A 13,491-nucleotide genomic window follows, 5' to 3' on the forward strand; every position below is an offset into this window, starting at 1 on the left:
ACTAAGCAGCCCGCTCCTCGTCACAGGAAGCCTACAGAGGATGCGGCAAGACCAGAGGATCCCGTCTTCGTCGTCACCAAGGAGGCCAAGTGGGCAAGGCCGCGACGAAACAGGACTGAGCCGGCAGTGGCGTCGGGCCAAAACACGAGCACCCCAGTGGGAGGCCGGCTGGTGAAATTCATCAGCATGTGGGAATCCATCTCCGACTGTTGGGTGCTAGATGCCCTGGCCCGCGGGTACACTCTGGAGTTTCAAAAAAGGTGTCCCCGTATTAGACCCGTGGCCAGGAAGGAAAAACTACGTCCCACAAATACTTCTGGAGGTACGAGCGATGCTAAGAAAGGGAGCCATAGAACTCGTCCCAAAGAGGCTCCGGGGCTCTGGAGTGTACTCGCGGTACTTCCTCGTCCGAAAGACCGGCGGTTGGCGACCAATCCTGGAGCTTCGTCGTCTAAACAAGTACATCAAGTACCAGAAATTCCAGATGGTCACCCTCCAGCATGTGCTGGGACAGCTGGAGGAAGGCATCTTCCTATCATCGCTGGACTTGGGAAGATGTCTACGTCTACATCCCCAATCTAAAAAGGACATCGAAAATTCCTGCGATTTGTGGTCCAAGGGCGACATTATCAGTTCAAGGCCCTTCCCTTCGGATTTAAGTCGGCGCCCAGGGTGTGCACCAAGTGCCTAGCGCCAGTGGCGGCGCGGCTCTGCCTGCAGGGGATCCACATCTACCCCTACTTGGACGATTGGCTCATCCGAGCAAAATCAAGGGAACTCGCCGTCTACCACACAGCGAAGACCATCCAACTGCTCACGGAGCTAGGATTCTCGATCAACTTCGAGAAATCCCACTTGGTACCGTCACAAGACGCCCTGTTCCTAGGAGCCAGACTTGACACATCCATCAAGTCCCTACTCGGCATGATGTTCTCGTGAATCTACCTCATGCGCCTATGCAGGCTGCGGATGCGACCACTGCAGGAGTTCCTCGACGTCCATTGGATGCAAGCGGCGGGCAGCTTTGAAGACAGGATCTCAACGAAACTTTCCGCCAAGCAATCCGGTGGTGGGGCACCCGTGCATCTAGCAGCGGGCATGGACTTCCAGACCCCAGCACATCAAGAAATGGTCGCCTCTCTGAAGGGATGGGGAGAGCACACCGGAGATCTCCACGCAAGAGGCCTTTGGCTCCCGGAGGAGAGGTAACTACACATCAATGTCCTGGAGCTCCGAGCAGTGTTCTGAGCCCTCAGGTCGTTCCTTCCGTCCCTCAAGGGAAAAGTGGTGAGGATCTTCACCGACAACACCACACCACCACGATGTTCTACATCCAGAAGCAGGGGGCAACAGATCCCCAGCCCTGTCCAAGGAAGCGCAGGATCTGTGGCACTGGGCCGTTGCCCAAGGGATGTTCCTGGTACCCCTCCATCTGGCTGGAATAAAGAACACCATTGCCGACTCACTCAGCAGGGAGCTGCGCTCGTGCCACGAGTGGGAGCTGCGGCAGGATCAAGTGGATCTCCTATTCCGACGATGGGGCAATCCCCAGATTGATCCATTTGCGACGGCGACGAACGGCAAGTGCCGGAGGTTCGCCAGCAGGTGTCCCCAGCTGGGGAGCATGGCGACACCTTCTCATTCCCCTGGGATGGCCTATTCCTGTATGCGTTCCCACCGTTGCAACTCAGTCAACTCAGACGGTCCCGGTGCAGGATGATCCTCGTCGCACTGGCTTGGCCGAGGCAGATCTGGTTCCCGGACCTTCTGGACATGGCAGCGTCACTACCGACAGACATGGATCTTCTCGCCAGGAAAGGAGGCGCCATCCTCCATCACAACCCAGGATCGCTGAACCTGCAGGCCTGGCTCCTGCAGCACTAGAGTTTGGAGGGTACAATATCCTGGTGGACTGCAAGGAGGTGCTTGCAAAGGCCAGGGCGTCCTAGACTCTCAAGTGCTATGGACACAAATGAAGAGGTTCTCTGTCTGGTGCCATGCACAGAAGATTAATCCTCTGCAGATTACGGCCCCTCAGGTGCTGCCGTACTTGCCATCGCTGGCCAAGGCGGGGCTGGTACATGCCTCCATCAAGATCCATCTGGCGGCCATCTCCCGCTACACCAGAACTCCGGGGCGGTCATCTCTATGAAAGGACTGTTCAATCGTTCCCGCCGGTGAGGGCTCCGGCCCCAGCGTGGGAGCTCAAAGTGGTGCTGACCAGGCTCATGGAGCCACCGTTCGAGCCGCTGCATTCGGCACCACTGAAGTTCCTGTTGTGGAAGACAGCGTTTCTTGTGGCCATCACCTCGGCACGAGTGGGAGAGATCCAGGCCCTCTCCTGTAAACCTCCATACCTGACTTTCCACGAGCCAAGGGTAGTGCTGAGGACGCACCCCTCCTTCATGCCCAAGGTGCCATCGGACTTCCATCTCAACTAGCCCTTGGTGTTACCTGTTTTCTTCCCGTCGCCGGCTGAGAGGACTTTGCACTCGCTGGATGTGGCTAGAGCACTGAAGTTCTACGTGGACCGCACAAAGAGTTTTCCGAAGACATCACAGCTGTTTGTGAACTTTGGACCTGTGAACCAAGGGAAGGCCCTCTCGAAGGCTTCCATTTCCAGATGGCTCTCCGACTGCATCATGCACTGTCACCGGTTGGCAAACTGACCCTTGCCCGGCCGTCCGAGAGCCCACTCAACCAGATCGATCACTGCTACCACAGTGTTCCTGTCTGGTGTGCCCCTGCTGGACATCTGCAGGGCTACTACGTGGAGGTCGACGCATACCTTCATGAGATTTTACTGCGTCGACTGGGACTCCAGGGAGGTGTCCAGAGTCGGCCAGGCAGTGCTGCGCAACCTGTTCGCTTGAAGGTGAGCCTGGTGAGGAGGTAAGAGATGCTTAATGTTGAGCCTTGCCACCTCCCTTGGTTGTGCATGTGTGTACTGCTATGTATTCATGAGCATGTGAATCCATGCCAGACCCCATGCTGGAGAAGGAACAAGTTACTTACTTGTAACTGTTGTTCTCCAGCATAGGTCTGTCATGGATTCACATCCGAACCCTCCCGCCTACCCCTCTGCAGCTCTTCTCTTGGTCCTACTGCCACTTTACGTGCTACCAAATCTGAAGATGGCTGCCAGAGGAGGGGCTTGGGTAGAGGGCACTCATTGGCTGGGGGCAGTATGACCCAGAGACCAGTGATTGGTTACTAGTAGAAAGACAGTTCAGAAACGAACCAAACTGATTTTTTCTTTTACCGAGGATTCCCGGCCTGATGACGGGGAATATTCCTGAGCATGTGAATCCATGCCAGACCCATGCTGGAGAACAACCGTTACAGGTAAGTAACTTGTTCCAACCAATACCGTGGCCCGAATCACTAGGACAAGCACTGGCACCTTCAAACGTGGTTAAAAACCTTGGATGTGAATTTAACTCAGATTTATCCCTCACCCACCACACCACCAATGTATTCAAAACCTGTTTCTTCCACCCATGTATCCTCAGGCGGATCTTCCCCTAGCTCACCTATCCCCACCGTTTCTCGGCCATCAACTCCATCATTCTCTCCCGCCTAGTTACTCAAACTGCCTATTCCTTGGAGCCCCGGGATCCCAACTAAATAAACTTCAAAGAATCCAAAATGCAGCAGCACGCCTGCTCATTATCCTGCCCGCCAGGGAACACATCAGCCCTACCCAGAGAGTCCTCCACTGGCTCCCTATTGCTCGACGCACCACCTTCAAAGCCACGTGAATCACCCATCACGCAATCCACAACACCGGCCCTGAATTCCTATGAGACAAAATTGTCCCCTACCAACCTCCCAGGAATCTCCGATCTCGCGCTGCATTTCGCATAGTGATCCCACTCCACAGCTCCATAAGGCTTGGCAGTTCCTTCTCCTCCATCCAAGTGCCAATCATCTGGAATTCCCTTTCCTCACACATTCGCAACACTGAAAACCACCTGAAATTCAGGAAGGCCCTTAAAACCTGGCTCTTCCCAATACTCTCCTAATCCACTGCACCCCGTGAATACACCACTAATAAACTCCCCCGCATCAAACACAACTCAGGTGCCGGCAGCTCTCGCAGTGGTTTTTCCTGACACCACACATATTGCCCAACAACACTGCCAACCAACTAGTACTCCAGATGTGCCAGCAGCTCTCATTGTGGCACACCTAATCAACCCACCCACCACAGCACTCCCACCAGACAAGCACTCCAGGTAAGCCAGCGCTTTCGCTGTGGCACACTCAACATTCTCACCGCGCCCCGCCCGCCAGTCCACATGAGAGACGACCAACAATGAGATAAGTAGTTAGGGTAGCACACATCCATCACCAAGTAATCACCATCACTGTTAACCTGCATCCTCATTCAGGGAAGCTCTCAACACTAGCAATCTCCCACTACAAATGTATTCCCAAATCTAGATACAACAAACCATAGAGGACTGTTAAAGTACGGAAACCTACTATACTATAGACTGAAACCTACGGCCGTGTGGAGCATAGGCCCCCCCCACCATGCAGGACTGTCGAATCTAGGTGTAGCCTCCTTTATGGTTTATTATATGAGGGCCCTGCATTTTGTAACCTAGGCCTCTTGCCCACTATACAGGATTATCAAATATAGGTGTAGCCTTCATCTTGGTTTACTGCTTGATTAAACCTATTGAATTGTGATACCTAGGCCTCTCTCCCTCTATACATGATTCTCAAATCTAGGCGTAGACTCCATCTTTTGTTTACCATATGCTCAAACCTACTGCACTGTGACACATAGGCCTTTCTCCCACTGGGATTCCCAAATCTAGGTGTAGCCTCCATCTTGGTTTAATATATGCGGATACCTGCTACTGTATGAAACCTTGTCCCATTGTTATAGGACTCAATTCTATCCCTGGACAAATATTGCCCCAGCCGAGCAATCTGGCAGCCTACGGTACATATATCTCACACCACAAGCGTGGACACAGGCCGCAGGCACAGCCAAGCATCCATGCATGATAGAAAACGGCTATGGCTAAGCATATACGGTCTAGTTCCACACATAGACGTCCAGACTGAAACACCAGACATACTTCAACACCTCTACAACTAGCATACAGCAACCACCACCCGAAAGGAACCCGGTATAGCTGGCCTCAGAGACACTCTCAACAATAGCAATCTATCTCTAACCCTCAACAGCAGCCACCCACCTGTCTGACCTCTCTTGGGCTGCTTAGTGGAGCCTTGCCAGCCACCCAGGTCTTAGAACGGCAACATGCACACATGCATCTCCTAACCTAAACTCCATTGAATTTCCAACCACATCGACTACGGTCACCAAGGAAAAAGCGCATTGAGGCCACATAAGTGGTGAAAGAGCGCCATATAAATAACCAAATACAATACAATTTGATTATTGAGACAGTGTGAAACATTCAGGGTGAGAACACTGAGCAAGAGTTACAGGATTGGAAACGGCATGGGACATGTATAGATGGGTGTTCGGTGTATGCATGGAATGAGCATTGACGGAAGTTACTGAATAAATATATACCCCCTAATGTTGTCTCATGCCCATTGTTCATCTCGTGTATAAGCAGATGGTAGGTTTAGTCTGCTAACCAAGGTATGGAGTAACACTAAATTAAGGCAAGCAGCCATTGCGTATTGTAGAAACTGTCATGTTTGTGCTGTTCATAATATTGAGAAGGTGCACCAAAAGGACATTTTAGACCTCCAAGGTTCCCTTTTGAAGCCCTGAAATGGACTTAATTGAATTGCCTCCATGTCGAGGAAAGAAATATGCATTAGTAGTAGTAGTATGCATTTTCGGCAAATGGGTAGAAGCATTGCCATTAAGATAATACTGCTTTGAGCACTGCAAAGGTGTTAGTTGAGGAATATTCACCCCTATTTGGGTTGCCACACACAGTTGAATGATAAGTGTTCATTTTGTTAATTCCACTATGGATTTGGTATGTAAGGCATTAGGCATGAGGCAGACATGTCATACCATACACAAGCTGCTGGACAGGTGGAGAGAATAAATTCTACTTTAAAAAATAAACCGGCAAAAATATGCGCCAGTAGCGCCCTAGAATGGATAGATGCACTTCCATTAGCATGGTTCTCAATGCAAAATATTGTGCATTCAGGTGTTGGATTAACTCGTTACGATGGGCCGGGCAGCTCATGTGTGGTTGTGCCAAAACCAAAGCGTTGAAATACTATACCGTACCCTTTGTTGATAGATTACTGTAAGGTCACTGACAAATTGCCAAAACCACTGAAGGGGCCAGGAGACAGTATTCAACCAGGCGACTGGATTTTCGTGAAGAACTTCCAGTGAGCATCTGGGTTGCAACCCAGATGGAAAGGACCAGCACAGGTGCTGCTCATCATTCTGACTACTGTGAAGTGCAGTGGCCATGAAAAGTTGGATCCACACCAGTCACGTGAAGTGTGCACCTTGCTCACTATTACCTGCCCTTGTGGGTAGTACATTGCTTCGTAAAGAGACTCAAAAGCCCCCTCTTGTGGTGAGACTATTGAACTTAAACAGTGTGCCTGAGCACATTAGTGGATCAACAGAAGAACGTAAATACAACTTGAGACCCAGGAAGCTGCAAGTGAGACCACAAACTGTGAAAAATAATTTGGTTCCTGAAGAATAGCGGACAAGTGGCGATCCCACCATATAAGAAGTGAGATAAAAGAAACTCCATAAAATTGCAGTGTTATTGCAGCCTGTTCCTTTGCCTTACCCATTACGTGGTTGAAGAAATACAATATGCCACGTCCACGTCTGCCAGATATAGATTAAAGAGGCAGGGGGCAAGGATGCACCCCTGCCTCAGACCTCTTCCCATTCGAATTGGACTTATTAGATGAACCTGCCCATCTAGTCTCATAGGTCTACTAATGCTCCATACAAGGGTGGGCAACCTTTAGTCCAAGCAAGATCATGCATGATAAGCAGGAGGCCATTTAGGGAAGTTAACATACCCTTTCTAAATCCTGGGTGGAAGTTTGTCAGAATACCCTGTCATGAACCCAGATCTCCAGTTCTCGCAACATTTCAGCAACAAAACATCTAGCTGTCTGCATCAAGGAGGGCGATTGGGCGGTAATTAACTGGACCTGCCCGATTGCAATTATTATAAATAGGTATAATAATTGCAGTCTTCCAAGTTGGAGGGCACTGCCTATCTGGATAATGCTAAATAGTGCTGGAAGTATTCTTAAACACAGATCAAGGTCAGACTTAAAAGATGGAAGAACAAGTTACTTACCATATCTGGTAACGTTCTTTCGATGGGATGTTCCTCTGACGTATTCCACATCTATGACATTACATGTCATAGACGTGTATTACGTCGGAGGACACAATCACCTCGAAATAGTGAGACTGTTCGGCCCCGCTACTCTTGAGGATGAGGACTTGGAGATCAATAATGTTACGGCCTCAATTTAACTCGCAGGGAACATTCTCTCCCCAGGACCAAATCTCTCTTTTTTATTATAGAGCTGTGTAAAATGCTCTTGCCAGGTATTTGCCAACACAGAGTTACTTTGCATAGTGGACTGAGGCTTCAGATCCTGATTCACCAGGCTCCAAAAGTTCTGCACGTTATTCAAGGCCAATATTCCGAGGATCCACTCAACCCCTCTCTGGGACATGAGAAAACAGTGGGCCTTAAACCAGTTCTTGTTACCAAGCTTCAGGCTCCCAATATTCAATGCATTTACTTTAAAAATAAACCTCTGAATTTCAGAGTCACAAACAACTGAATGCAATCAGTAATCAACTGCTCATGTATAGGCCTGAAGAAGAAAGTAAACGAATATTTTTTAATGAAAACCTCAGGGTGTCAGGAGGATTCAGATTTGTGATATCAATGTCAACTCAGGGAAAGCGTTTTTTGTGTCGAAAACAGATTTATTAAAACAGGCACATTGGTAACATTCCTCCTTGTAGGGTTGCTCAGAAGTGTTGTCCCATCACCATGGGATAGTCTTCCCATTCCAGTCGATGAGGATCCCATTATGGCTTTCATTGAGACCGTTCAGCACGTTAACAATGCCTTCCACACTCTGCTCCACCGTCAAGTCCGCCTGAGAACGGAGAAGAAGTCGGGGTACAGTTTAACCCATCTTTCAAAACAGAGCATTCATTGACCATGCAACTTCAAGCTGCACTACACCACAAGATGTGCTGCCTGGTAATGGCTAACTCTACATACCACCCCAGAGGCAATAATGTCCCCAAAGATTGCATCATATGACTTGGTTTGCAAAAATGCATTGAATTACACATACACCCCCCCTGAAGTCCAGTGCTTCATTTTTCACATAAATAGGACTATTGTGACATATATGCAAATTGCAGAGCCTGCATGCTGATAAGATCATACATAAATAGAGTATCATATGTACCTGTAATTTTTAAGTTACACGCAACAATTGTTTTAATGTATTGTTTTAATGTATTTGTAGAGTGTGTGTCTTTAACCGAAGGGTTCTAGGGTATACAATAGAAATGAATAAATAATGATGGCAGCATTTTATGTTCATCTGTCAATATGCCAATATGCTGATAGCTGCTTAAAATAAAATGGTAAAATGATAAAGGTGACTGTGGGATAAAGGAAAAAGATCCGTGTACCACAGATTAATGGACGTTTTTTCCAAGCATTGAGATACAAAATAAGCAAACAATTCTTATAGATATTCTTATCCAAATTATACAATCAAACACGTGCTTCACGTATGACTACAAGCAATCTTAAAGGCTGCGGGAAGAAAAGGACTTAAAAATAAAATCACACAATTTGGATTTCAAAATAATTCACTATAGAAGATTGGGATTTGAGATTAGACCAGTTCCTCACTCTCAAAATGTGTTTAAATTCCAAGTTGCCTTCCCGATCGATAGCAAAAGTTAATGGTGGTCATTGGTGCAAGGTCTGGGAGAACAGAAAAATGTTGCCTAAAGAGAAACCAGGAGAAATACAATGCACGTTTACCTCGATTTGAAGCACAGTGCTGCTGCACTGGCTTCTTTGGCATATAGGAGACGGTGTCTACCGCATATGCCAATCAGCAGATTTTCACCAAAGTGTTCAATACATAAAGTCGGAGGTTACATGCCAGTTGACGTCTTACATCATTCATAGACAGTGCGATCTGTAAATGCACAACTTCATGTGTGTGGTGCCACCTTACAGCAAGGTTAGCACCTGGTAAGAACTATCACACACTAGTTCTGTGATTGTTCGGATTGATGTGTGGTAACGAAACAAGTCACATAAAGAGCATTGGAGAAAGTTGCAAGGAAATAGATTTCATAAACAGACTGAAGATCCCTGATCAGAATTCCACATATCAGGAACGACTTGGTAAGAGAGGGGGACTATTACCAATTAACACATTGTATTGATGGATCACAAACTAAAGTTGATAGTATATCAAAAAAGAAAATAATCTGGTATTATCTGTAGGCATGGGCATAGAAATTAGGTTTGGGGGCAAGGGAGATAAAACCCCCTTACAATTTTGAACAGGGGGGATACAATATGATGTACCCCCCGCCTACAAGTTGGAGGAAAGGTAAATAAAAGGAGGGCTCTTTTATTTTTCCAACTGCGAAGCAGGGCAGCTTTTTAGAAATGTGACTTTCTGGAGAGGTGGGTGTGTGGCCAAGCGGCAACAGAGATGGCTGCATAGGCGTGGAGCTCCGAGAGCTGTGAGATTATATACTTTACATGAACATTTAGCCTAGTCTCTATTCATTCCTAAACACTACTTTTTAGTGTTGTTAACAAGGTAGAATTTTAAAAGCATTTCCGCGGCTTCCACTGCAACAAGTATCCTTACCGTATTGCCGGCGACTGATGTGAAATGGTGTAGTGCCTGCGTCTCCTCGGACGTCTTTCAACTCAGCATTTCCCAGTTCTCTACTGCTGTGTCTGCCGGCAGGTTTGGAAGAGAAAGCTTGCAGACACCCGATTCATATACAGCGTGTCCTCCACAACGGTGACACTGGTGCTTCGCCTCAGAGGTGTGTCCTTCAATATATGCAACGCATTTCTACCATCTGCGCCAAGGCTGCCACTTAATTTCTTCTAAATGAGTGCACAGTGATTGATGCACTGCTTCCTGCTTTTGCAGCAGCTTGTTAAAACCGGCTAAATCGATTGTGTCCTCCGTGGGAATCCTCTTCTTACGTCCTCATACGCAGAAGCTCTCCTCACGTAACCCGGCCCGTCAATCACTTTGCCTCCAACTACGCAGTGAGGCCTACTCGCTACTGGCTCTAGGTGGCTGAATTGCATATTATACTTTAATTTCTTTTGGATTTCATTAAGCTGCTAACACACGATTGCTATCTTTTACCTCTGAACATGGCCGATACTACAAAAACTGCACGAATACCTGATAATTTACCATTTAATTCCACCTTGGAAAAAAATCTAGAGGAAATCTATGCTCGACTCCCGCTCCTCCAGTATACAAGAACTTAAAGTTTTAAAAAACAATATTAAAATATTTTCTGACATACTAGATGAAGCTGAAGAAAGAGTTGGTATTGTGGAGGATAGGGTAGAGGGCCTTGAAGGAGACAAACTATAGAGACAACCTTCACTTCTATGGGATCCCTGAAAAAATTGAAGGGGATAACCTCATCAATTTACTTACCAAATGGATCCCCTCTGCCCTAGGGATCACCTTTTCACCTCCATTGGAACTGCAGCGTGCTCACAGGGTAAGGCCCCACTTCTCTAACAACAACACTTTGACAAGACCCTTCATTGCTTGCTTTTAAAGACATCAAAAAGCACGCCAAATTCTACTAGCTGCCAGAAAGAATTCCCCCATCCTTTTTCAGGGCAACAAAATCTTTATCTCCCCAGACTTTTCCAAGATCACTCGAGCCGAGAGGAAACGATTCATTGATATGAGACCTCTTGAAATCCCTTATCAGATATGGTCTCTTCGATCCTGCAAAGATAATTACCATCCAGGATGGACCTACCAAAGAATTGACAGACCCAAATGATCTCTTCAAGCTTCGCCGATGGATACAACCTCCTTGGACTCCTCGCTCAGCGCATCCATGCCAGACACACTACTTCATTCACCTATTTTCAGAAAACCTAAGAATCACCACATTAAATTCACTCCTAAACATAGCAGATCTGTTTCTTCAATTCCATTTGACTCTCCATCTACTGACGCATCGGAGAGACAGCAAGATCTCCCATCAAATCCACTGATCCTGCTCCTTCAACGGACTCCATACTTTGCTACACTTCGCCATTACTTTGTCAGTTGTCAGTTCTACAATTTACCCTATGTCTAACTATTTTGTTGCTGCGTAATAGCTCCATTGGCTACTCTGTTCATGCTCGTACAACTTTTGACTATATTCTCATCTCCTGCTCTTTGCTGCTCTTCACTTGTGCTCGCTCCATCTCTGTACTCTGGTATCCCCCCATGATACTCTCTCACTTGCATTTGAATTAATCTCACCTTATCCCTCTTGCCATTACTTATATGTATACCATCTCTTCTATTCATCTTGCCTACTCATGTGTTTTTCTATTCTTGTCATGTTCCCTTCCTTCTGCTCCTCCCCTTGTACACCGGTGTTACAACGTTTAGTAATTATTACTCCAATGGTTTATTACATCTCTTAAAAAAAAAAATCACATTCTTTGCATTACGTTAATATTTCTCACTGCGTTTTTTGTTTCAGCCATTATCAACCTTGTCTTTGAAATTCCAAAACTTAATAGACATTTGCAGAGGGCTGAATCGTCCTATTAAACGTAGCAAGATAATCTCTCAATTTGCTAAGACTAAAGAGGATATGATTGTCTCCAAGAGACAAATCTGAGCTTGGATAGTGAAAACCTCAAGATCAGAGCCTCATGGGTCGGCCATACCCTTCTCCAATGCTCTAGACAAAAAAGGTGGTGTCTCTTATTGATCAATAAGCATGTTAGGCAGAACCCTGTGCAGTTCCCTCTGGGACCACTGCAAAAGATTTAGGACTACAGGTGTTTGGCAGTAAACCCACTTGGTAGCAGTCTGTACCACATAGATTCACTTGGTAGCTGTGGCTGAGCAGTCAGACTTCCCTCAAGAAGAGTTAGGCAGTATACAGAGTATTCACAATAGGTCAAGAGAACACAGTAGAACAAGTAAACACTGACATGGGCTTGGTGTAAAAGAGATAATTTTTATTTAAAACCACATCTAGAAAAACACACAGGCACCAATAGTAAGCAATTCAAAAACACGGTCACTAAAAGATATACGCTCCCTTAGCAGAATATTAGACAAGTCTTAAGTAAAGCCCCACTTATTTTCAGACAGCGGTGAGCGCTTAACGTAGATGGCACTAACAGTTTGTTTTAAAAAGGGAGAGAAAAGCAGAGAACAAGTTGAAACAGATCCCAACACTTTTACAAGAATATAACAAGAGAGGAAGGCAAAGTAAAACCGTGAAGTTAGAGTTCAAGAGGCAGGATCCACTTTCAGAGGATCAAAACAAAATGTGTCCAAGGTCACACGGTTGCAGTGCACAAAAGTCTTGTAAAGGTTCAAAAAGGAGTTGGACCAAAGAAAGGGACCAGTTAGAGGGTCGAGGCGGCCAGCCCAGTCCAGAAGGTTAAGGGATTATTATTACCTTGTAGCAATCTTTAGAAAGGGCGGCCTGGCGGACACGGTACCTTAAAAAGGTGAGAAGACTCCAGCGGGGGCAGTTGTTCCTGGCAGCGGATGCAAGTCGGTGCTTCGTCCGGGGGGAAGAGAGGATGTTGTGGAGGAAGACAGGAGTCTGTTGCACTGCCAGGGAAGAAACCAGCCGCAGAGTTTCTCAGGTACAAGGAGCGGTCCGGTGATTCGCGGTTCAGTGGCGAGTGGCTATCCGGCTGCCGGGGTGCTTGGCATAGGCAGTTCGACCACAAACCGGGCTGGGGTGCGAAGAAAGAAAGGTAAACTGGTTGTGCCCACCAGTCAGGGGAAGAAGCCTCTCCAGCCGGGAGATCTTCTCTGTCGGTTCTGCAGGGCTCCACCGGTGGTGTCGTCGTGGTAGGTCGGCTCAGCTTCTCCCTCGTCGGATTCTCAGGTCCTGTGGCGACTTCTGAAGTTCCAGTCCCCAAAGCCCTGCTTTTATGCAGAAAACCCCCATTCACTCAGCCTAGCTGTCAATCAAACATGCTAAGTGGTGCCAATCACACAAGAGTGCGACTTGAGTTACCAAGGTAACTCAGTCCAGGGTGCTTAAACCCGCTCCCACACCCCCTGTGGTACCCAGACAGAGTGGCACCACTTTTGGAGGCTTCTGTGGAGAAGCCCGCCAAAATGTGGAACAAAGGGCTCGACTTGGGTTGGAGTCACAGAAGAGAACACAAACGCCATTTTAGAATCGGGTCCTGGCAAAAAATACCAACCGGCGAATTAATATTAATTAAATAA

At 47.1% G+C, this 13,491-nt stretch overlaps 1 protein-coding gene across 1 annotated transcript in view; it reads right to left on the reverse strand.

Annotated features, from left to right (window-relative positions):
• Nucleotides 1-7,924: 7,924 nt before the first annotated feature.
• The window catches only part of LOC138447932 (C-signal-like), a 73,417-nt gene continuing 67,850 nt past the window's right edge, over nucleotides 7,925-13,491 (reverse strand). The window contains exon 6 of the mRNA XM_069604460.1: nucleotides 7,925-8,121. Coding sequence (XP_069460561.1) covers nucleotides 8,008-8,121 — 114 coding nt within the window. The 3' untranslated portion in view covers nucleotides 7,925-8,007. The remainder of the gene's footprint in view (nucleotides 8,122-13,491) is intronic.

Source organism: Ambystoma mexicanum, chromosome 1p, assembly GCF_040938575.1.
Source record: "Ambystoma mexicanum isolate Mex_15411 chromosome 1p, UKY_AmexF1_1, whole genome shotgun sequence".
Taxonomy (NCBI): Eukaryota; Metazoa; Chordata; class Amphibia; order Caudata; family Ambystomatidae; genus Ambystoma; species Ambystoma mexicanum.